At 37.5% G+C, this 26396-nt stretch overlaps 1 protein-coding gene across 5 annotated transcripts in view; it reads right to left on the bottom strand.

The window, feature by feature from the left end:
- HERC3 (HECT and RLD domain containing E3 ubiquitin protein ligase 3) overlaps nt 1-26396 on the bottom strand; it is a 197541-nt gene that overhangs the window by 90635 nt on the left and 80510 nt on the right. For all 5 annotated transcript variants that reach the window (XM_061419703.1, XM_061419699.1, XM_061419700.1 and 2 more), the window contains exon 4: nt 4107-4266. In XM_061419703.1, the coding sequence (XP_061275687.1) occupies nt 4107-4266 (160 nt within the window). The remainder of the gene's footprint in view (nt 1-4106; nt 4267-26396) is intronic.

Genomic DNA, 26396 nt, shown 5'->3' on the forward strand with positions numbered 1-26396 from the left:
TGCCCAATAGAGTTTGACAGCCTGAGAAATATCTCCTGTTTCCTATTTTAATAAATTCATAGGTTGCCATGTTCCTCTTCATTAAGTGTATTTCATGGGAACAAAAGATTCAGAGGGGCATTTTACAAGATAGATGTCCAACAGGGAAGTCGGGGGTTATTTAGAGTAACAGGTAAATGTTGCTTTAACAGTTTATTTTCTCGGATATAAAAAAAGTTCATAGAGTCCACATATACATTTAGTACCAAATAGAACCCAACTATTTTTTTATGGAGATAATTGTAAATTCACACGCAGCTGTAAGAAATAATACAGAGATCCCTTGCAGGCTTTATCCAGTCTCCCCCAGTGATGATATCTTGCAAAACTATAGAAAAAAAAATCATAACAGGGATACTGACAAAAATACAAACTACCAATCTCACTTCTTTGTCCCCAGTTTTATTTGTACTTATTTCTGTGTTTGCAGTACTTCTGTCACCTACGTAGGCTCACGCATCCACCACCATATTCAACGTTTCTAACACAAGGATTCCTCATGTTTACAACCACCCCTCCCCTCCTCCATCATAGCCCCTGGCAATCATTATTCTACCCGCCATTTCCAAAATGTTGTCACTTCAAGAATGTTATGTAAATGCAATCATATAGTAGGTAGCCTTTTTAGGATTGGCTTCTTTTTCACTCAGAATAATTCCTTGACCATTTAATATATACACAGCAATTTTTTCGCTGCGTATATCAATAGCTTGTAGAATTCCACTATTTTTTAAAAATATTTATTTTATTTATGGCTGTGCTGGGTCTTCCCTGGTTGGGGCCAGCAGGGGCTACTCTCCAGTCGCAGTGTGGAGGCTTCTTACTGCGGTGGCTTCGCCTGTTGCGGAGCACAGGCTCTAGGACATGCATGGGTTCAACAGCTGTGACCCCCAGGCTCTAGAGCACAGGCTCAACAGTAGTAGCACAGGGGCTTAGTTGCTCTGCAGATGTGGGATCTTCCCAGACTAGGGGTCGAATCCTCGTCTCCTGCACTAGCAGGCAGGTTCTTTACCACTGAGCCACCAGGGAAGCCCAGAAACCCACTATTTTTTAAAACTGAAAAAAGTCATCCTGTCTTAGGGACCAGTGTTTCAGAACTTTATGCAAAAAGAGTCCTTTTCCTGGCCAGTTTCCAATCAAATTCCCCACACTTCTCCCTTTATGGGTCACCATTACCCTTATCACAACCTTCATAATCACAGTTACAAAAAAAAAAAAAAAAAAAGCAGGTCAAAAGAAAAAAGACAATAAGAAATTGTACCATAAGATGGAGAAAAGGATATATATGCACAAGCATACACTGTGTTTTACCTACTCATCTTACTCCATCCTCCCAACAACTTGGTAAAGGTATACAATACTATATAATTTCACTTTTAAGTTAGGAAACTGAGGCTCAGATAAGTTAAAACAATTTGCCCAAAGCAACTCACCTAATACAAATAGAGCCAATGCTGGAATCTGAGGCTGTCTGACATCAAAGCTATGTTACTTTCCACAATACTAAGATAGGAATTGATAAATTTATCTTAATTAACTTATAAAATTTTATACAAACTAAAGCCTCAGAAATCATCCATAATTTAGGCATAATTAATAGAAATAATGGCAGAAAGTGAAGAAGAACTAAAAAGCCTCTTGATGAAAGTGAAAGTGGAGAGTGAAAAAGTTGGCTTAAAGCTCAACATTCAGAAAACAAAGATCATGGCATCTGGTCCTATCACTTCATGGGAAATAGATGGGGAAACAGTGGAAACAGTGGCAGACTTTATTTTCTGGGCTCCAAAATCACCACAGATGGTGACTGCAGCCATGAAATTAAAAGATGCTTACTCCTTGGAAGGAAAGTTATGACCAACCTAGATAGCATATTCAAAAGCAGAGACATTACTTTGCTAACAAAGGTCTATCTAGTCAGGGCTATGGTTTTTCCAGTGGTCATGTATGGATGTGAGAGTTGGACTGTGAATAAAGCTGAGCAACGAAGAATTGATGCTTTTGAACTGTGGTGTTGGAGAAGACTCTTGAGAGTCCCTTGGACTGCAAGGAGATCCAACCAGTCCATTCTGAAAGAGATCAGCCCTGGGATTTCTTTGGAAGGAATGATGCTAAGGCTGAAACTCCAGTACTTTGGCCACCTCATACGAAGAGTTGACTCACTGGAAAAGACTCTTATGCTGGGAGAGATTGGGGGCAGGAGGAGAAGGGGACGACAGAGGATGAGATGGCTGGATGGCATCACTGACTCGATGGACATGAGTCTGAGTGAACTCCGGGAGTTGGTGATGGACAGGGAGGCCTGGCGTGCTGCGATTCACAGGGTCGCAAAGAGTAGGACACGACTGAGTGACTGAACTGAACTGAATAGAAATAATAATAAATTGCTACTGTAACACAGACTACTTCATTTTTTGAAATGAAATGCCAATAATGACTTGAGTATTTGTTCAACAAATATTTTTGTCATGAATGTTATAAATCTTTTCCTTAATATTACATGCAATTTCACTAAAATAAGCCATCCCTTTTTTTATATTTCCACTCACCCTCTTCTCCCAAAATTAAATTAATTTTTGAAAGTAATGAACCCAAGACATTACCTGTTCTAACTCAGGAAATGAATCAAATTACTCTTACCTCTGTGTTTCTCTTTTCCCTAAAACAGCTTTTGATTAAAGACACAAAAATCTAAGAAGGGCAAAGCAGAGGAGGAGGGAGAATGTACTGTGCTTTAAAAGGGACAATACTTGGGCAGGGGAGGAGAAGCCATTTATTAACCAGACCTATACTGAGCAATGCACATGCTAGAGCACCCTCAGCAATGGTGATGCTAAAATAAACAATCCAGTTCTCCTGGCATCAAGAGCTCCCAGCTTTGTACCAAAATTAGTTATTAAATTAAAAATTGCAATGAATGTGACTAGTACTGCAACAGGAGAACGTTGTACATTTGAAGTACAAAGGAATAGCAATTAAATGAAGGATTTAAACCAGTGGCCTCTTTGATCATTAAGAACCCTCAACAAACAGAGACGCCACCCCCAAAATGTCCACTTGAGAGTAACTTCAATACTACAGACATTTTCTTAGTGGTGAAGCATCTGTTAGATACTTAGCCAAATCATCTAAGATTTTGTTGTTGTTTAGTCGCTAAGTGGTGTCTGACTCTTTTGTGGCCCCATGGACTGTAGCCCACCAGGCTCCTCAGTTCATGGGATTCTCCAAGCAAGGATACTGGAGTGGGTTACCATTTCCTTTTCCAGGGGATCTTCCTGCCCCAGGGATCAGACTTGAGTCTCCTGCATTGGCAGATGGATTCTTTACCACTGAGCCACCGGTAAAGCCCTTCATTTAAGATTTAGAATTAAGTAAATACTTAAGGGACTAAAAACCATTGTATTAGTACTTCTGTGTTAAAGAACTTATGTATATTTGGTATATTTGCTGTTGATAATGCTGAAGGTAATTTGGCCTATTATTAAAGAGCAACAGGTCAGCTTTGTGACTGAACTTTAAAGCATCTAACTGAATAATTGATTTAGGCTTGCAATTTTAAGTTAAAGGTTAATAAGTGCAGCATGTAAAAAGAGGTTTTTTAATTCAAACATTTAATGAGCTCCAAACACTACCAGCAACAGGCTATTGGAATCAATGAAGTATAGTTCCCCAACAAAGCACATTTTTTAACTGGAGATAAACACTTCTATCATGCTTCCCTTGTGGCTCAGCTAAAGAATCCTCCTGCAACTCGGGAGACCTAGGTTCGATCCCTGGGTTGGGAAGATCCTCTGGTGAAGGGAAAGGCTACCCACTCCAGTATTCTGGCCTGGAGAATTTCATGGACTGTGTAGTCCATGGGCTCGCAGAGTCAGACATAGCTAAGCAACTTTCACTTTCAAACACTTCTACAATAACAATTCTGGGGACAAGTGTTGTAACAGTATAAGTCATGACAGTGACTCAAAGGAAACAACAATTATTAATTAAAGAAGAAAGCAGAACCCAAACCAAGGAGTCTAACAAAGAAACTAGCAGGAAATAACCTTTACAGTAACTGACATTCTTACCTGGGTACTGCCACAGAATCCTCAATAGTCATGAGTCCCAGCTGCCCATCACTACCTGCACCCCAGGAAAACAGCTGGCCCTGGTCACTGAGGGCCAGACTGTGAGACTCGCCACATGCCACATGGACAATGTGCTGATCTGCCAAAGCTCCAATTTGCTCTGAAAAAAAAAGAAAAAAAAAATCAAAGGAGGAAAATGTAAAGCCCAGAAATAGGAATTACACAGAATTAGCATCCTAGGCAGTTGCGTTTTTCAAAGAGAACCACTACATCTGTATAGAGAATATAAATTTCCTACGTTTCTGAAAGCTGTTGATCCAGACCCCAGTTACACTAGGTGGCGCACAGACCTGGAGCAGTGTCCACACTCCAGATGTTCTCTCCGGTGTCTGGTGCTTCTCCCTAGAGAAATGCCTTAAAGGTTCAGTATTTGGAGGTGTGGAACCAGAGAAGACTCAGTGTAAACAGGAGTGAGGCTTCTTATTAAAAGCAGTGGGACTGAGGGAGAGTCTGCCTGGGAGCAATGAGCCCTTCCCCATCCACAAAAACACTCTTCTCTCCTCAGTTCTGTAACACAAATCTGTCTATATGTCTAGCCAGGAGGATTTCTCTGAGAAAATGAGAAAGTTTCTCAGGCCCAAAAGAAAAGACCCACAGCTACTGGCAATCCTGGATCCCCCTAGGAAACGTCCCGCTTCCCACTAGTTAACGAAACTTGCCCGTACACTGTTCTGCTTACATTTTAGTACCTCACTTTTAAAAAGAAAAGGCTGGACAAGGACAATCACGTATGTGAAGACAATTTAACATAAAAGTTAAATAGCAAAGAAAACAGAAGGAAGGAAACTCTGAAGAAAATGATCAAGCAAGGAACAGGAAAAAAAAAATCTTTAGATCATTAGCAATATAAGACAAGAAGATTCCAACCTTCAGAAAACAAACAAAATTACCTTGGAAAATGAAAATATAACAGCACAAATTTAAAGGAAAAAGCTTCAGAGCAGGATGGGGAATAATAACTGAAATTTTCTAAGAAATAGAACAAGAAGTCAAAGAGCAAAACAGGTGGAAAAAGAAGAAAGCAATGAGACTATTTCAAGAATCTCAACAATGGAAAAATAAGAATCCCCAAAACAGAATGGAAAAAAACAAAGTAGAAATTTTCAAAGACAGGATTGCTCATAACTGAAAAACATGAGTTTCACATTGAAAAGACTGATTTAAAACCTCAGAATAAAGAAAATAAGGACTGAATTTTAAAAAGAAGAACTACTTCAGAACACTACAGCCTGAAATTTCACAACATCAAAATAGATTCTAAAATTTTCTAGAAAGGACAGTTTATATACAATTGAACAGGGATCAGAATGGCATCGTATTTCTCAGAAGCAATAATAAAAGCCAGAAAGACACTAGAGCAATGCCTTCATAATTCTAAAGGAAAATGACTTCTAACAGAGAATTTCATATCTAGCCAACCAAAAGGTCTTCCCTGGTGGCTCAGTGGTAAAGAATCTGCCTGGCAATGCAGGAGACATGGGTTTGATCCCTGGCTCAGGAAGATCCCATAGAAAAAGAAATGGGAACCCACTCCAGTATTCTTGTCTAGGAAATCCCATGGATGGAGGAGCCTGATGGGCTGCAGTTAATGGGATCACAAAAGAATTGGACATGACTTAGCGACTAAACAAGAACAACAGCCAACCAAAAATCTGAGAGGAGAGGGGAAAGAACAATTTTCAGGGAGGTAAGGTTCTCAAAATGTTTTACCTTCCATGCCTATCTCAGTTACATAATATCATGCCTGCAGAACAACAACAAAAAGATTTTGGATTCAGGAAAGGGTAAAAACTATTTCCATGACAGCTATGTAGCAGCCAATGAAGGAAAATTGGAAGGAATGTCTCCAAAGTGAAAAATGACATACAGTCTGATGAGTTTATACTATATGAGTTTTACAGTTCTATCAGAGAATAAAGATTATATGCAAATGAAAAAAATGAAATAATTAACTTCAGGAAACACTAAACGCTTTACCAGTGATAAGAACAATCATGGTACACAAAGTCATAATAACCAAATATCATTTATTAATTTACATAATTAAATCTGCCAATCAATTTAAAAAATCAACTATATGGGAAAAGATGAGCATCTAGGAGTAAGAAAGAGGAAAGGCTGGGCAGAGAATATAAAAGCAGAGTAATCTTTCCCAGTATGAAGCCTCTAGATCATGTCCAATATTGAAAAAAAATCAAGAAATAGCATTATAAGCATGTTATTTATAAATATAAAGGCAAACTACCCCCAAAAAGTTTCAAGAATTGAAAGTGATGGTCTCTGCAAGTGAGACTCAAGGATGGGGACAGGAGAGGTAAGGAAGTGTTATTTGACCTAAACAGAGGTCAAATAATATATAATATTTCTTTTTAATTAAGCAGCTGAAAACATGCTCATGTCAGAGAAATCTCCTGAATTATCTCAACTCCTTTCATTCCCATGACCATCTCCTTTACCCTCTACTCGTAGGCCCTAACTCCCAACTCACCCTTGTTCCCCACACTAAGAACAGTCCTGTATTTACTTTGGGAAAACTAAGAAACTCCTACCAAAGTAGCTCAGGTGAATCAGATTCTTTCTTCCTTCACCAAATTTCCACATTGTACTGTAGTTCTAGGACTTCGGCAGCTTTTACGTTCTCTTGTGCCTGAGTGCCAGGCCTGATACCTCAGCCAGAACCAAGACCTGTGCCCCTGATACCTGACCTCCTATGCCAACCATTAGCCTTTCCTGCCTAGATGTTAATGTACAGCGTTGTTATGGTTGTTATTCAGTTGCCAAGTCACGTCTGACTCTTTGCAACCCCATGGACTGCAGCACACCAGCCTTTCCTGTCCTTCACCATCTCCCAGAGTTTGCTCAAACTCATGTCCATTGAATTGGTGATGCCATCCAACCATCTCATCCTCTATTGTTCCCTTCTCCTCCTGCCCTCAATCTTTCCCAGCATCACGGTCTTTTCCAATGAGTTGGACTTCGCATCAGGGGGCCAAACTACTGGAACTTCAGCATCAGTCCCTCAGATGAATATTCAGGATTACATTCCTTTAGGATTGACTGGCTTGATCTCTTTGCTATGCAGGAGACTCTCAAGTCTTCAACTACCTGCCAATCCTGATGAAACTGGAAACTTTACTGATGAAGTAAGTAAGCAAAGTCAAGTCAAGAGACAACAAACTCATCTTTAAACTTGGAAAGGAGGATTGTGTCAGCCTTCTTTATGGTCCAACTCTCACACCCATACATGATTACTGGGAAAACCATAGCTTTGACTACATGGACCTTTGTTGGCAGTGATGTCTCTGCTTTTTAATACACTGTCTAGGTTTTGTCACCGGAGAAGGCAATGGCACCCCACTCCAGTACTCTTGCCTGGAAAATCCTATGGATGGAGGAGCCTGGTGGGCTGCAGTCCATGGGGTTGCTAAGAGTTGGACACGACTGAGCGACTTCACTTTCACATTTCACTTTCATACATTGGAGAAGGAAATGGCAACCCACTCCAGTGTTCTTGCCTGGAGAATCCCAGGGACGGGGAGCCTGGTGGACTACCGTCTATGGGGTCACACAGAGTCGGAAACGACTGAAGTGACTTAGCAGCAGCAGCAGGTTTTGTCACAGCTTTTCTTCCAAGGAGCAAGCCCTAGGCAAACCAATTCCTGTCTCATCATACATCAGCCACCAAAACAGACATGGAAGGAACCCCTATTTCACCACAACACAACTTGCAGCCCCAAAGGCAGAGGTTCCATTCAGTAACGCAAAGATTTGTAGAGAATTAAATCCTAGTTGTATCAAGTCCAATTTATTTCATTTCTCCTAGCCAGAAAACTAAGCTCATCTGATTCATACTAGGAATCTGTTACAGTAAAATTTTAATTGCTCTTCTAGAATCTACTCCCTGGGTCAACTGGGAATGCTTCGTGCACAGCTCTCACTGAATACACCCCTGCCCCAGTTGGGAACACTCAGGCTGCAGTGCACATGTTCACACGTAATCTCTTCTGATTCATTCTGTCAAGACTGTAATGCTATATTTTGCAGATCATGACAGAAACTCAACCCACACATTTAGATAATTAAACACACTAAGGAAATATTTGGCATTTTTTGACAATAAAAGTATATTTTATTTCTGATCCTTTCACAAGAAGCAATTTAAGCTCTTTAGAAGTCTTCAGCAAGGTTAGCGACTCTGAATGAGCCAAGGTAATAGGGCAGAACAGCAGCAAATGTGGAATGATGCTTAGGGCAAGGCAGCAATTCAACTGCACTCAGTTTTTTAGGATTACTGCTAGTTGGCTTTTGAGCCCATCATAATTTTTTAATGTGTTTTCAAACTAACAGTAAGTTGGGCAGTGAACCATCATAGAGTGGTAATAAAGAAGGATGTTGTGTGCCTGGAGGGTAGATGGATGCTGCTCATGTGAACTTAATCCTTGCAACAATCCTGTAAGGTTCCATCTCTCTAATAACCCCTGCTGAGAAAAAGTGTGTTATCTGGTCAGAGTACACAACTAAATGAGTGGTGGAGCTAGGACTGGATCCCAGGTCTTCCTTTCTTCCAAGCCCATTATACCCCCAAGTCTGTATCATCTTCCCTCATGGAAAAGAACTAGGTGATTTTAATCAGTAACAGTCACTACTCTTACTGTCTGTTCCAATGAGAAATGTTATCGAGTAGTTTACAGTTAACAGTATGAGCAGTTTGGGTGAAAGGTATACAGAATATATAAAATTAGTAATCAATATTTGGTACTCAATTTTTCATAAAACTTAAAGTCAAGTAAGTTTAAAATGTCAGCAGTTAGCATGACAAAAGGGATTAAACTTTCGTCACTTAGATGTCTCCTGAGTTGCCCCAAACTATCTACACTTTCTTTTTAATAGTGGTCAACAAAGACAGAACCACACTGTAGGAAACACACGCTCCGAGCTGCCATTCTGTGGATTCCAAGTCCTCATATTCACCCCAACCCTGATTTTCATTTCCCACTGAACTCTCTAGTTCACATCTTGCCTTCTGCTGCTATACTCTACTCTCCCTGGACAGTTTTTCTCCAAAGTACTATCAACCTAGTCTGAGGGGTACAGCAGGCTTTTATTGAAAGTCTGGGATAATGGAAATGAACTCAGCAAACCACTCAGAATATAACCAAGCTCCCTGCAGATCCCATCAAACAGAATTTCCTAGTGTCCATCTTTCCTCCTAGGGGCCCCTGGATTTCTACAACTTGGCAAGATTCGCCCTCATTTTCTTTGCTTCTGTGTCTGAAAGGTCTTATTTCCAAGCCATATTCCTTCCAACTACTTTCTAATTTTCATCTAAACATTTTAGGGCAATCTGGGCTATGCTTAGTGGGATCTCAATGCTAACACAACTCACTTTCAAGTAACCACTCCCTCCCTTAAGAGTGTTATTACCATAGAAGAAATTCTACCTTGTTCCTGAGCCAAAGCAATCAAACTAGAGTCAACTTTTTAAAAACCTTTTTATATTGTCATGCAGTAAAATGAACCTTTTTTAGTGGACAATTCTATGAATTTAAGCACATGTAGTCAGTGCCACAATCAAGATACAGAATGGTACCATCACCCAGGAAGTCCCTTAAAGTGTTATCTCTAAAAGACAAAGAGTTTTATTCCTTAGTCATGCTCTCCTCATCCCTAACTCCTGGCGACTACTGATCTACTTTCGATCACTACAGTTTATATTTTCAATATAACAGAATCACAGATTCACATAATAGAATCATATAGTATGTAACCTTTTGAAATTCTTTCACTCAATATAACAACTCTGAGATCCATCCAAGTTGTCATATGGATCAACAGTTTGTTCCTTTTTATTAATATTAGTCAGCAGTATTCCATTGTATTATGGATGTACCAAAAAAGACTTTTTCCCATTTTAAGCAATTATAGAGATGAAATTAACATATGTGCACAGGTTATTGTATGAAAATAAGTTTTCGTTTCTCTGGAGTAAATACTCAGGAGTGGGTATTTTAACTTTCCTGTTCAGTGTTGGGTTATTTTAAAAATCTAATATGATAATCTCTGCACTGATTGTTTGGCTTAGACTATTTAGATTTAAAATAATTATTGATATGTTGGATTTTGTGATCTTTTTAAATCTGCTGTTCTTCCCTGTTTTTCACCCTTTTACCTCATTTCTCCATCTGTACTAAACATTTTCTAGTGTTCCATTTTTATTTATTGTGTTTTTATTATATCTCTTTGATTAGTTACTTGTGATTGCTCTAGAGATTACAATATAAGTATTTAGCTTTTCAAAGTGTAATTAGAATCAATCATTTACCATTTAAAGTGGAACTGAGAAACTTTACCACAATATAGCTCTCTTTACCTCTCTTTCCTTTAAGTTACAGTTATCTTAAATATTACATCTGTATATACTGAAATCTCTGTAACCATTTTATAATTTTTTATTTTAATCATCAAGACATTTTTAAAGAATTCAAGAATAGTCTATTATATTTATTGAGATATCTACTATTTCTGTTGCTCTTCCTTCATTCAGCTCAGTTCAGTTCAGTTGCTCAGTCGTGTTCAACTCTTTGTGACCCCATGGACAGCACACCAGGCCTCCCTGTCCATCACCAACTTCCGAAGCTTGCTCAAACTCATGTCCATCGAGTCGGTGATACCATCCAACCGTTTCATCCTCTGTCACCCCCTTCTCCTGCCTTCAATCTTTCCCAGCATCAGGGTCTTTTCCAGTGAGTCAGTTCTTCGCATCAGGTGGCCAAAGTATTGGAGCTTCAGCATCAGTCCTTCTAATAAATATTCAGGACTGATTTCCTGTAGGATTGACTGGTTTGACGCCCTTTCTGTCCAAGGGACTCTCAAGACTCTTCTCCAACACCACAATTCAAAAGCATCAATTCTTCAGTGCTCAGCTTTCTTTATGGTCTAACTCTTACATCCATATAAGAATACTGGAAAAACTGTAACTTGGACTATGTGGACCCTTGGCGGCAATGTCTTTGCTTTCTAATATGCTTTTCTAATATGGTCTAATATGGTCATAGCTTTTCTTCCAAGGAGCAAGCGTCTTTTAATTTCATGGCTGCAGTCATTATCTGCAGTGATCTTGGAGTCCCCAAAAATAAAGTCTGTCACTGTTTCCATTGTTTTCCCATCTATTTGAAATGAAGTGATGGGACCAGATGCCATGATCTTCATTTTCTGAATGTTGAGCTTTAAGCCAACTTTTTATTCTCCTCTTTCACTTTCATCAAGAGGCTCTTGAGTTGTTCTTCACTTTCTGCCATAAGGGTGGTGTCATCTGCATATCTGAGGTCATTGATATTTCTCCTGCAATCTTGATTCCAGCTTGTGCTTCATCCAGCCTGGCATTTCACATGATGTACTCTGCATATAAGTTAAATAAGCAGGGTGACAATATACAGCCTTGATGTACTCCTTTCCCAATTTGGAACCAGTCTGTTGTTCCATGTCTGGTTCTAACTGTTCCTTCTTGACCAGCATACTGATTTCTTAGGAGGCAGGTAAGGTGGTCTGATATTCCAGTCTCAAGAATTTTTCATTTTGTTGTCATCCACACAGTCAAAGGCTTTAGCGCAGTCAATGACGCAGATGTTTTTCTGGAATTCTCTTGTTTTATTAATGATCCAACAAATGTCGGTAATTTGATCTCTGGTTTCTCTACCTTTTCCAAATCCAGTTTGAACATCTTGAAGTTCACAGTTCACGTACTGTTGAAGCCTGGCTTGGAGAATTTTGAGCATTACTTTGCTAGCATGTGAGATGACTGCAATTGTGCAAAAATTTGAACATTATTTGACATTGCCTTTCTTTGGGACTGGAGTGAAAACTGACCTTTTCCAGTCCTGTGGCCACTGCTGAGTTTTCCAAACTTGCTGGCATATTGAGTGCAGCACTTTCACAGCATCATCTTTTAGGATTTGAACTAGTTCAGCTGGAATTACATCACCTCCACTAGCTTTTTTCATAGTGATGCTTCCTAAGTCTCACTTGACTTTGCATTCCAAAATGTCTGGCTCTAGATGAGTGATCACACCATCGGGGTTACCTGAGTCATTAAGATCATTTTAGTACAGTTCTTCTGTGTATTCACGCCACCTCTTCTTAATATCTTCTGCTTCTGTTAGGTCCATACCATTTCTGTCCTTTATCGAGCCCATATCTGCATGAAATACTGCCTTGGTATCTCTAATTTTCTTGAAGAGATCTCTAGTCTTTCCCATTCTAGTGTTTTCGTCTATTTCTTTGCACTGATCACTGAAGAAGGCTTTATCTCTCCTTGCTATTTTTTGAACTCTGCATTCAAATGGTATATCTTTCCTTTTCTCCTTTGCCTTTTGCTTCTCTTCTTTTCACAGCTATTTGTAAGGCCTCGTCAGACAACCGTTTTGCCCTTTTGCATTTCTTTTTCCTGGGGATAGTCTTGATCACTGGCTCCTGTACAATGTCACGAAACTCCGTCCATAATTCTTCAGGCACTCTATGAGATCTAATCCCTTGAATCTATTTGCCACTTCCACTGTATAATCGTAAGGGATTTCATTTAAGTCATAACCTGAATGGTCTACTGGTTTTCCCTACTTTATTTAAGTCTGAATTTTTCAATAAGGAGTTAATGATCTGAGCCACAGTCAGCTCCCAGTCCTGTTTTTGCTGACTGTATAGAGCTTCTCCATCTTTCTCTGCAAAGAATATATAATCACTCAAATTTCGGTATTGACCATCTGTGATGTCTATGTGTAGAATCTTCCTTCATTACTGATGTAACAATATTCCCTCTGGTATCATTTCACTTCTGTCCAAAGAGCTTCCATTAACTATTATTTAGTAAAGGTCTGCTGGCTGTGAATTTTCTGCCTTTTCCTTTGTCTGAAAATGACTTTGTTCTGTTTTGTTTTGTTTTTTTTTTTTGGCTGAATATAGAATTCTGGGTTGATTTCATTTGTTTCAGCACTTAAACACTGAACCACTTATGGCCTCCATAGTTTCTGGGGTGAAATCCACATTCCCCTGTAAGTAAAATGTTGTTTTTCTTTGGCTCCTTTCAAGTATTTTCTTTGTAGTTTTCAGAAGTTTGATTATAGTCTGTTGTCATATAAATTTCTTTGGATTTATCTTGCTGGTTTACTGACTTCTTGAATCTGCATATTTATGTCTTTCACCAAATTTGGAAAATTTTCAGCCATATCATTTTTAGCACTACCTTCTTTCTCTCATCTCCTGCTAGGATTCCAATGACATGAATGTCAGACCTTCTGTTCTTGTCTGACAAGCCCCTAAAATTCTGTTAATCTTTTCCTCTGCCTTTTTAATCTTTGTTACTCAGTTTGCATAATTTCTATTGATCTTCAACATCACTGATTCTTTCCTCTGTCATCTTCATGCTGCTACTGAAACCATCCGGTTTTTCATTTTTATTATGGTATTGGTTCTTCTTTATATCATCTATTTCTTCGCAAAGAATTTCATTTGTCCATTTGTTTCCCAACAGTGTGAGCCAACTTCTTGGAAAATATGTACCATAGCTACTCTAAATAAAGTCTTTAGATAGTCCCAATACCTATGTCATTTCAGCATCTGTTGTCTCACATGTTTGTGGAGATTTTCCTGGGTTTTCCGATGCTGAGTATGATTATATTATGAACATTCTGAATATTATAAGATTCTGGGTCTCATTTAAATCTTCTGGAGAACGTTAACAATTTTGTTTTAATTTTCAAAGTCTTTGCATGTTAATTGGGTTTGTGTCCTGCGTGTGCCACATAGTGGCTAGCCTGAAACCTGAGTGGCTGTCTACTTGTTAGGTAAGTTCTCAAAGTCATTTATATGCTAAGCAGGATCAGATTCACACATGTACCTCAGGGATGAGCCCAAGAGTTCATAGATAACTATGTGGAGTTGCTTTCCCACGCTCCTCCTCATCTGCCATCTCTCAGATACTTTCAGGTTTCCTGGGGCTCTCTATTTAGCTCTCCAGCCTACATACTGTGCTTCCACAGCTCCCTCGGGCCAAATGGCAAGGGGACCAGAGGGGGGAAATGGTAAACTCATTGCCAATTCAGTGGCACTTTAAATTCTGGTCTTCTTTCCCAATCCACCTGCCATTATTTGCTTTTCAGAGTCCTCAAAAGGCTGTTCCATGCACTCTATCCAGGTTTTACAGTTGCATTCAGTAGGAGCAACAGGAAGGAAGGTGCTTAGTCTGTGAACTGGAACTGGAAACCCAGAGTGTGATGTTTAAAATAATATTTTTTTTCCCTACTATGTGTGCGTGTCCATAAACTGATTTGTTCCACTTGGCTAGAAAAAATAAATAAATCAAAGGCACAGCTCTCCCACAAATGCTCCAACTACAATTGTGTTTAACCTAAAAGCTTGATTCCCAATGGCAGGCAGTATCTTTGAGCAGTTGACGCTTCCATTTAAATTATTTGAGCATATCGAACACTTATTTGCATAATCTTATGTTTGCCAAGTTTAAACAATCATTCAACCAAATATTTTCAACTAAAGAATTAGAGAAAAGATTAATTACTATTGTAATTAGAGTCTATTGTAATTAAAGTCTATTGACTTTAGAGCAGTAGGTCTCAGTTCAGGACCAGATGACTAATCCTGGGCTTTAATCCTCACATACAAAGCCTGAAAACACTTATACACTATGAAACATGTTTGAGAATAGTTTCTTTTTAAAGCCATAAATCTAAGTTTACCATGTATGTTTTCAGATGCAATAAGCCAAAATCAATGACTAAGTCAATTAAAACATATGGAGAAAAATAAATAAAACATATGGAGGCCTGTCACAGGCCATGGGAGGGGAGAAGACTTTGTGAGTCTGAGTCATTAGCACTTCACTAGTCAGAATAATATCAGCTGCAATCTGTGACTCAGTTATTTTCAAGATCTCAGAATTGCCAACTATGGCATAATCTAATGCTGTAAGATGATTTTAATAGAGAAAGATTAAATTAGGAAACTACCTGAGAGCTCTGATAGAGGCAATCCTAAAAGCCCAAGGGACCACTGAAATGGTGAGACAATAAATGTAACATTGTGTAGTTAAATGCCTAAGTCCTCCAGGTGATAATTTAAGATCATTCCAAGAAGACTGAAATCTTAATCCTCAGTTCAAAATATTAACAGTCTCTCAGAGTTCAGCTCACATCTTACCGTGGATGCTTTCTCTCTCACAAAGCATTTTGGCACCAGAGCATCTGTTTGGGTACCTACAACAATTAGAATATAAGCTCCAAGAAGTCTGTCTCTCGTTAAAAAAATGCTAGGGAACACCTGTTGAATATATAAAGTCTCAGGTAGCAAAATGCAAAGTCAGGCTTTAAGATGTCTCAAATGACCAAAAAAACCTACAAATTCTGGTGCTATTGTTCCTATTAAAGGAGAGGAAAACAAACTAGTTATTTCAAATTACTAGAGGAGTTTGCTTGCTCCTTGGAAGAAAAGTTATGTCAAAACTAGACAATGTATTACAAAGCAGACATACCACTTTCCCAACAAAGGTTCATACAGTCAAAGCTATGGTTTTTCCAGTAGTCATGTATGAATACAAGAAGGCTGAGCACCAAAGAATTGATGCTTTCCAACTTTTGTGCTAGAGAAGACTCCTGAGAGTCCCTTGGGCAGCAAAGAGAGCAAACCAGTCAATTCTAAAGATCAACCTTGAATATTCACTGGAAGGACTGGTGCTGAAGGTCCAATACTTTGGCCACCTGATGGGAAGAGCTGACTCATTGGAAAAGACCCTAATGCTGGGAAAGATTGAAGGCAGGAGGAGAAGCAGGTGACAGAGGATGAGATGGTTGGACAGCATCATCATCGACTCAAAGAACATGAGTTTGAGCAAGCTCCGGGAGCTGGTGATGGACAGGGAAGCCTGGCGTGCTGCAGTCCATGGGGCTGCAAAGAGTTGGACACAACTTAGCAACTGAATAACAAGGGGAGTAAGGGATATCATCATCATCACCCTTTATGGGGGAATGGAGAAAATAAAAGTTTCAAAAGATACATGAATCAGAGAAGTGACAGAACCGTGACAGATCCATTCAGAAAAAATAAAATTAATCTGCACCAGATTCACTAAATAGAAGATTGTTAAGAAAACCCAGCACCGTCCCCACCCCGGGCCCATTGCCCTCCCCCAAGCCTTTTCTGTATGTCTTCTTTACTACGTGAGGCTTCCTCACATAGGTGTGATCAATTACGACCTCCATTTCCAGCCCTTCTCCCCTCTGGAGAATACGGGGTCGGCTAAAAATTCCAAGCCTCTAATCATCGCTGGGTCGTTCTGGTGACCCATCCCGGCCCAGAAGCCCAACCAAAGTCACCACATTAAAACAAAAGATGTGAGTTCCCTGGTATCCTATTAGTTAGGATTCCAGGGGGCCCAAGTTCAAACCCTCGTCAGGGAACTGAGATCCTTCAAGCCCCCCAGCATGTCCCCTCCTCCACCAAAAAAGATGCTCCTAGTATCATAGTACGCTCTTATCACTTAGAAATTTACAAGGGTTTTAGGAGCCCTGTGCCAACGAACAGAGATATATATAAAAAACATTCTTACATATATATTTTCTCACATATATATTCTCATCCTCCCAATTTTCACCACATACTACACTTAACACTAGCTGTTTTACTCCTTAGAGCTCAAATATTTCAACTCCCTGCAAGGCAGCCAAAACCCATGGATGATCCAAAAGAGAATTAAAAAACCCTCTATAGGAAATCACAAAATACACTGAGAAGCTGACATGTTTTACCTGTGCAACCACAACAAAATACTTTCCACTCCCTTTCTTTTCCAAGACGCTGTGTTAAAAGTCTCTCTTTTTTCTCATCATTTAAACTGTGGTAGATGTAAAAACTGTCTTTGATTAAATCAAAATAATAGAAATAAGTTGATCAGCTTTTAGGGGAAAAAATGAAGGACCAGAAAATCAAATTTATGGTACAAATCCAATTTACATCTCCCAAAAAAGTAATCAGTAGACACCTATGTTAGTATGGGCTTCCCAGGTGGCACTAGCGGTAAAGAGCCCATGTGCCAATGCAGGAGACATAAGAGACACACGTGTGGACCCCTGAGTCGGGAAGATCCCCTGGAGGAGGGCATGGCAACCCATTCCAATATTCTTGCCTGGACAATCCCATGGAAAGAAGAGCCTGGCGGGCTACAGACCATGGGGTCGCAAAGAACTGGACATGACTGAGCAACTAACGCTAATACACTACCAATCAGTATAAACTTTAAGGCAAGCATTTTGACAATACTCCAGAAACTTTAGAATTTTGCATGTTCCTTAATCCAACAGTCAAATTTCTAAATGTATTCTAAAGAAATACTATATACTGCATTGCTACTAACAAAAAATATAGAAATAAATTGGGATTATACACTATAAATTGAAATATGCAGCCATTAAAAAGACTGATATAGATCAGTATGAACATCCAACATGGAAAAATATTCATATTAAGTGGAAAAAGAAAGTTACAAAGAAGTATTACAAAGTGACTTCATTTGAAAATTACACTGATGTTTAAAAAATATTGGAAAGGTATATTTCAAAGTAATGTTTTATCATTCAGAGTGATAGAATTAAAGAGTAAAACACTCTTATTTGCTTCTCCTTGCTTATGGGTATTTGAACTGTGTGCAATATACATGTATTATTTTTGTAACATGGAAAATTTTTTAACTTTTATAAAAGGACTTTTTACCACTTCCCTTTCTTATTCACATCTTTTTTCAACAACTCAAATCTTTTTCATTCAATGTGATATAGCAACAGAAGACCATTTCCAAGACTGCCATTGCTTACTATTTTAGACTATATGCCACCTTACAAACAGTATCACTGTGTAATCACAACACAAGACAAGCTGCTTCTGGAGAGGCTTCATAAACACTTGCTTGCTTTTATAGACTGAGTAAAGTTTTATCACAGCAGACAAAACATCCCTGCACTGAGATCAATCTATGGAATTATAGCTCTCTGTCCATTTTCTCTTAAAAACATACATGTATATAAACTCACAAATCAGAATATAGAGATAGATTGATTGCAAGACCCAATTCTATTCAGTCTTTAAAAAAGAAAAAACCTCTAAATATAAACACATAGAAAGATAAAAAATAAATAAACAGATGGAGAAAGATATGCCATGCTAACACCAATCAAAAGAAAGCTAAACTGCTATATTCCTACCAGGCAAGGTGGATTTGAAAACAATGAATATCATCAGGGATAAAGTATAATATTTCATGATGTTAAAAGGAACAATTCTCAACAAGATCTGATGATCTTAACTGTGTGCACACTTACTAACAAAGCTTTAAAATGCATATAGCAAAATTCAAAGAGTCAGAAGAAATAAGCAAATCAGTAATGATAGTCAAAGATTTCACCACTATTCTCTCAGTAAATTATAACAAGTAAACACAAAATCAATAAATATACAGAGTTTAACACTATCACCCAACTTGATCTAATTGACATTATAAAACATTATCCATCAACAGCAAAATACACATTTTTTAAAAATGTACACAGTATTTTACCAAGATAGACCATATTCTGGGCCATAAAACAAATCTGAATAAATTTAAGAGGCCTGAAATTATATAAAGTATGTACTCTGACCACAGAATATTCAACTAGAAATCATTAACTGAAAAAAAATCAGTAAAATCCCTATATATTTGGATGTTAAACTACCCACTTCTAAATAACCCATAGGTCAAATAAGAGAAACTATTACAAAATATTTTGAACTGAATAAAATAAAAAACATCCAATGAAAACTTGTGGAATACACCTCAAGTGATGCTTAAAGGAAAATTTTTAGCATGAAATGCTTATTAAAATAGAAATGGCACATCATTGATTTAAATGTCTACATTAAGAAACTAGAAAAATACAGCTAATTAAGCACAAAGTAAACAAAAGGAAATATTAAGAATATAAAAGCACAAATCAATGAAACAGAGAAAACCAAGAAAGATTAAAAACAATGACTGAAATAAAAATTTTTTCTTTGAAAATATTAATAAAACAGGTTAGCCTCTAGCCAGTCTAATCAAGAAACAGAGAAGACACAAATTACCCATATCAGAAAAGCAAATTTTACAAACATGAAAAGGATAGTAAGGGAACATTTTGAACTATTTTTTGCCATAAATTTGACAACTTAGGTGAAGTGGACAAATTCCTTAAAAGACATAAACTATGAAAACTCATCTAAGATGAAACAGATAATCTAACTAGTACTACATCTTTTTTAAAAAATTGAAATTGTAATTTAAAAATGTCCACACAAGAAAACTGTAGCCTCAGATGCTTTAACTAGTGATTCTATCAATCATTTAAGTAAAAGATAATAACCTATAATAAACCTATATATAATATAGACAAACGCTTCCAGAAAACAGAAGGCGGAACACTTCCCAACTCATTTTATAAGGCTACCATGACCCACAAAACAAAACCAAAGGCACTACAAGAAAAGGAATCAATAATCCTTATGAACACAAATCCTTATCAAATTTTTAGAAATCAAAAGCAACCAAGTGCGATTTAGTCCATGAGTCTAAGGTTGGTTTAATAGTCAAAAATAATCAATACAACTTATCACTTTAAAGTCTAAAAATGAAAAGAGAAAAAAGAAAAATAATACAATCATCTCAATAGATTCACTATAGCATGTAACAAAATTCAACAGTCATATTTTTTAAATAGAAAATCATTACATTTAATGGTTAAAAACTAATGCTTTCCCTCTAAAAAAAGGAACAAGGTAAGGATGTCCTTTTTTATAACCTCTTTCACTGACTAGAGTCCATTCAGTAATATAAGGCAAGAAAGTAAAAGACATACACAGACTGGGAAAAAAGAAATAAAATTGACTTGATTTATAGACATTATCATTTATGTAGAAATTTCTAAGGAGCTTACAGAAAACGTAACCAGGACTATTAAGAGAATTTAGCAAGGTGATTCAAGACCAATACACAAACAATTAACCATATTTCTATAAACTACAAAAAAATTATAAATTCTTTCAAAATACTTCAAAATATTATAAATTAGGAAAAAACTATGTGCAAGAGCTGTATAGAGAAGTACAAAACATTGCCAAGAAAAACTAAAGATCCCAAAATGGAAAATATACCATGTTCATAAATCACAACAGCCAGTATCATTAAGATATCAATTCTCCCCCCAGATTGAGCTATAGATTCAATGTAATCCTAAGGAAAATCCCAGCAGGCTTTTGATAGAAATTGGAAAGCTGATTCTCAAGTTTATATGCAAAAGCCAAGGACCTAGCATGGCCAAAACAGTTCAGAAGAAGAAAAATAAAGTTAGAAGATTTATATTATTGCACTACATACTCTGACGATTTACCAAAAAGATACAATAGTCAACAGTGTAGAACTAAGGACAGACATGCATATAGAAAGAATAAAACGTCTCAAGATAGACTACCACACATATGGCCAATTGGATTTCAAAGGTGCCAAAGTAATTCAGAGTAGGATACAGTCTTTTCAACAGTGGTCCTGAAAACTGGATATCCACAAGCAAAAACTGAACATTGACCATATTAAAATGGATCACAGGCCTACATGTAAGAGCTAAACAATAAAATCTGAATTAGAAAACTTACGAGAAAAATCACTATAATCCTGAGTTAGGCAAAAGTCTTAGGTCTCAGAAAACATGAATCATAAAAGCTAAAACTAATAACTGGATTTCACCAAAATAAAATTTTTGCTCTTCAAAAGACACTATTGAGAAAATGAAAAGGAAAACCACTGACTGAAAGAAAATATTGCAAAATATCTCTTTGATAGAAGACTTGCATACTGAATAAAGAATGATTACAGCTCAAAAGTAAGACAAGCAATTTGATTTTTCTGTAGTGAATATTAAATGAATTTATTCAAGTAAAACTCTTAAAAGAATGCCTGGTAGGTAGAAAATGCAATGTGAGTCTTTATTACTCTCCTCCAATGGCAATTTGATATTTTTTTAAACAGGCAAAATATCTGAACACATACTTTGCCAAAAATAAGACATCAGTTCAGTTAAGTCGCTCAGTCGTGAACGACTCTTTGCGACCCCGTGAATCGCAGCACGCCAGGCCAACCTGTCCATCACCAACTCCCGGAGTTCACCCAAACTCATGTGCATCGAATCGGTGATGCCATCCAGCCAGCTCATCCTCTGTCGTCCCCCTCTCCCCCTGCTCCCAATCCCTCCCAGCACCAGGGTCTTTTCCAATGAGTCAACTCTTCGAATGAGGTGGCCAAAGTATTGGAGTTTCAGCCTCAGCATCAGTCCTTCCAATGAACACCCAGGACTGATCTCCTTTAGGATGGACTGGTTGGATCCCCTTGCGGTCCAAGGGACTCTCAATACAAATGGCTAAAAATAGTCTCATGAGAAGTTGCTCAAGATTGTTACTCATTAGCAAAATGCATATTAAAACCACAAGATTTCATTATATATCAATTTGAATGGCTGAAATTAAAAAGACTGATGGCACCAAGTGATGGGGAGAAATTGCAGCAACTAAAACTCTTACTGTGAGGATAAATGAAAAATCACACAGTCACTGGAATACTGACAGTTTCTTATAAAGTCAAAGATATACCTACTATATGAACCAGCAATCCCAGTTCTAGGAAACTGCTCAAGAAAAATGAAAACACATATCTACACAAAGACTTGTACTCGTATGTTCATAGCAATTTTACTCAAAAGAGCCCAAACCTGGAAAAAAACCCAAATGTCCATCAACTGGTTAATGGATAAACAATGTCATATGTCTGTAACAAAGAATATTCAGCAAACAAAAACAAACCACTGAATCAACAATGTAGAAAGAATCTCAAAATCATTATTCTAACAAGCCAGACACAAACCTACTTTATGCATGATTTCATTTACATAAAATTCTCAAAGTGTCAAAACTATGGGGACAAAAAGCAGATATAGGGAAAGTAGTTGGTGTGGAAATGGAATAGACTACAAAGGGCATAAGAGAAGTTTTGGTGGATGAAAAAACGTTCTGTGTGATGACCGCAGCGGTGGTTATTTGATTCTCATGACTTCAAAACTCATTAAATTGCACACTTAAAATGGGTTAATCCTACTGTATGTAAATTACAGCTTTAGAGCTGTTAAAAATACAGTACACCAGAAAAAGTACAAGTTTTTCAAAGTTTTTTTAGATATCAGGGATCAGAAAATAAACAAGATTGGTTCTGCACTCAAGTTCACTCTGACTAGAGGCAAACAAGTTATATGATACTATCAACAGAGTCAAAAAGAAACCCACAAAATGAGAGAAAAATTTTCCAAATGACATATTTAATGAGGGAATAATATCCAAAATATATACAGAACTTCTAAAATTCAACAAAAAACAGCCCAATTCAAAAATTGGCAAAGGACTTAAGACATTTCTCCAAAGAACATATACAAATGGCCAGTGAACATATGAAAAGATTCTCAATATCACTAATCATTTGCATGTATGCTAAGCCGCTAAATTGTGTCTGACTCTGAAACCTGCGGACTGTAGTTCCACCAGGCTCCTCTGTCCATGGGATTTTTCAGGCAAGAACACTGGAGTGGGTTGTCATTTCCTCCTCCAGGGGATCTGCCCGACCCAGGGACCGAATGCATGTCTCCTGCACTGGCAGGCAGACTCGTTACCACTGAGCCACCCAGGAAGCCCTCACTAGTCATTAGGGAAATATAAATTAAAAGGACAATGAGATACCACCTCACATTCATTAGGACAGCTACTGTCAGAAATATTAAAAAATAAAAGTGTTGGTAAGGATATGCAGCAATTGGAATCCTTGCGCAGTACTGGTGAGAAAGTAAAATGGGACAGCCCCTACAGAAAACAGTATGGCAGCCCCCATCAAAATTCAGTATCTAGCAAGTCCACTTGCAGGTATATACCAAAGAGAAATGAAAGCAAGGTCTCCGAGAGATTGGTGTATCCATTCTCTCGGAGGTACCACAATAGCTAAAAAGAAAAAGCAACTTAAATGTCCACTGATGGATGTATGGATAAAAAAATGCAGTATATCATAGACTGACTATTTTTCAGCTTTAAGGAACTTCTGACACACGCTACAATATAGATCATATGAAGTATATAGTTACAGTATTCAAATTCATAGAGATAGAAAATAGAGTGGTGGTTGGGGGTAGGTGGCTTGGGAAGGAAATGAAGAGCTACTGTTTGAGTTTTACAAAGTAAAGAGTTTTGGAGATAGACCGTGGTGATAATAGAACAACATTAGGAATGTATTTAATACCACCAAACTGTACACTTAAAATGACTAAGATGGTAAAATTCATGTTATGTATATTTTACCACAATTAAAAAAAAAGGAATCACTGCATTGATTCTGAACTTGTTATATACATGGAGTACCCACTGTATCAGTAACAGTAAAATAGCCAGCACTTACTGCCTCCTATGTGCCAGGAACTGTTTTAAGTGCTTTATATGTTTTATCTCCCCAACAATCCTATTAGCCAGGCACTCTTAGGAACAGATTTGCATTTTTAAAAACTCTCAAACCCTCATACACTACTAGCAAGAATGTAGAATGGTTCAACCACCACTGTGGACAATATAGATAATTGGCAGCTCCTCAACAGACTAAACATCGAGTTACCTTATAACTCAACAATTTCACTCCAAAGTATGTGTCTAAGAGAAATGAAAACCTATACTAACACAAAAACTTGTGCACAAATGTCCACAGCGTCAACAAACTGATGAAACAAAATGTGGTATATTTACACAATGGAATATTACTTGGCAATAAAAAGGAATAGAGTACAGATACATGCTAAAGCATTGATGAACCTTGTTAACAACATGCTAAAAGAAACCAATGATAAAAGACCACATACTGAATGATTCCATTATATTTACATGGAAAGTCCAGGACAGGAAAATCTAGAGAGACAGGAAAGTAAATTAGTGGTTGCCTAGGGCTAAGGGTTGGGGGAAAAGAGCTGTGTGACTGCTAATGAGTATGGGATTTCTTTATGGAGTGATTAAAATGTTTTAAACTTGATTGTACAACTCTGTGAACATAATTTAAAAAAAATGAACTGTATGCTTTAAGTAGGTAAACTGTTTAACATGTGAATCATATCTCAAAAAAGCTATTATTAAAGAACAAAAATACCTCAGGGTGGGGAATGGTTCCAAACTTTAGTCAGCAGGCTGTCATAGCAATAATCTACTTCCGATGTAATCATACGTGCTTCTCATTCTGGAATACTTACAGTTTTAGGGTTACGAAAGAAGCTTCAGACATACTTGGGTAAAGGAACTAACACACCGCAGCATATCTGTGCTCAATATATTTACGTGCCTAGCATAGCACCAACAATGTATTTGCAGCTGACTCACGAACACTGCAGACCCCAAAAGCAAACCCAATGAACCTGATGCAGGAGAGAGCAGGCCAGATTTCTAGGGGAGAACTTTCTATCTCAGGTCCTTCACATGTGAAGACATGCAGATCATCACAGCCACCAAGCAAAGGTCTGATAGCTGCAGCTGTCTACAAATGAATCCTAAATACCAGCCACGGGAAGGAAAAACGAGAGGTATACAGTTCATTAAAACAAAGTTTGGGCTTGATTTTATTTATACAAAAAAGAGATTCTATACACAATTAGTAACTTCTTTCTTGTCACAGTATAGTCATTTATTCAAAAAATAATTAGTAAAGATTGCATTTATTATGTGCAATATATTTTTATATATTATATTTTAATATAATATATATTTAATATAAAAATATATTATGTGCAATTATTCTAGATAATGGGGATACAAAACAAAGTTATGACCCTCATGGACCCTAAACAAATATGAGGGGGGGATATAAACAAATTCTGAATATAGTATATCAGATAGGGATAAACCGTGAAGCAAAACAAAGCAGGGAATACAAATAAGAAGTGCTGGGGGGAGGGGGGAGGTGTAGGAAATACACAGGGTAGTGAGAGGAAGGGAGGAAGGAGCAGAGAATTAAAGATGACTTTCAAGGTTTTTGCCTGAAGAATGGAACTGCCATTTACAAACAGAAAAACAAGGTAAGGAAGAGGTTTAAGGGGAAAAAATCAGTTTGGTTTGGATATTAAATTTAAGATGCCAATTATACATCTACGTGAAGATTTTAAGTGGACATAAAGCTTGAAATTCAGTAAAGTTGAGGCTGGAAATAATTAGTGAGTCAACAGTGTAAAGACAGTACTTATAGCTTTACCTCATGACTATCCATAATTCAAACTATTCCCTAGAGATGAATAAGCTGATACTGATATTTTGACTTTAAAAACACTGCTGCAATAAGCATCCTAGAAATATTTCCTTATGCTACATATTGACATTTTTGAGTAAGGAAGCCTCCTAAAAATGGAACTGCTGATTCAAAAGGTATGACCATGTTAAATTTTATTAAAAACAGCCAGTTGATTTACAAAAGGATTATAGAAGCTCATACTTCCTCAATTAGGACACAACTGCCCCTTTTCCAAGACCAGTGAGCAGTGGATATTACTCTTAAATTTCTGATCAACCAAATGGCTGAAAAAAAAATGCTATCTTGTTTTAATTTCTCTGAACATATCTGCATATATTCGTTGGCTATCTGTAAGTGCTCCTCTGTAAAATGTTCATTTTATTACAGGATGGTTTATCTTTTCAATTTGAAGATGCCCTGATATATCACAAATATGAAATCTTTATCTGGTAGTTTGTGGTAATTGTTTCTCCCAGTCTACCACTTGCCATTTTGTTTACAAATGCCTTATAGAAAAAATTTTATGTTCATACAAGTCATTTACTTTATGGCTTCTAAACCACCTGTCTCACTTTAGAAGTCCCAGGGTTCGAAATACATTCCCCTATTATTTTTGTACTTTTACTTTTTACATGTATGTCTTTCATACACCTAGAAGTTACTTTTGATTCCAGAGTGAGCTAAGGCGTCTAGGTGTATTTGGAGGTGAACTGCCAATTTGATCGGCAGTTTATTAAGGAAACCGTCCATTTGTTCCCACATAGTAAGTGCCTGATCACAGGCCTGACTTGCCTGCGTAGCCATGCAATCTCGACCAGAAA

This window comes from Bos javanicus, chromosome 6 (genome assembly GCF_032452875.1).
Source record: "Bos javanicus breed banteng chromosome 6, ARS-OSU_banteng_1.0, whole genome shotgun sequence".
Lineage (NCBI taxonomy): Eukaryota > Metazoa > Chordata > Mammalia > Artiodactyla > Bovidae > Bos > Bos javanicus.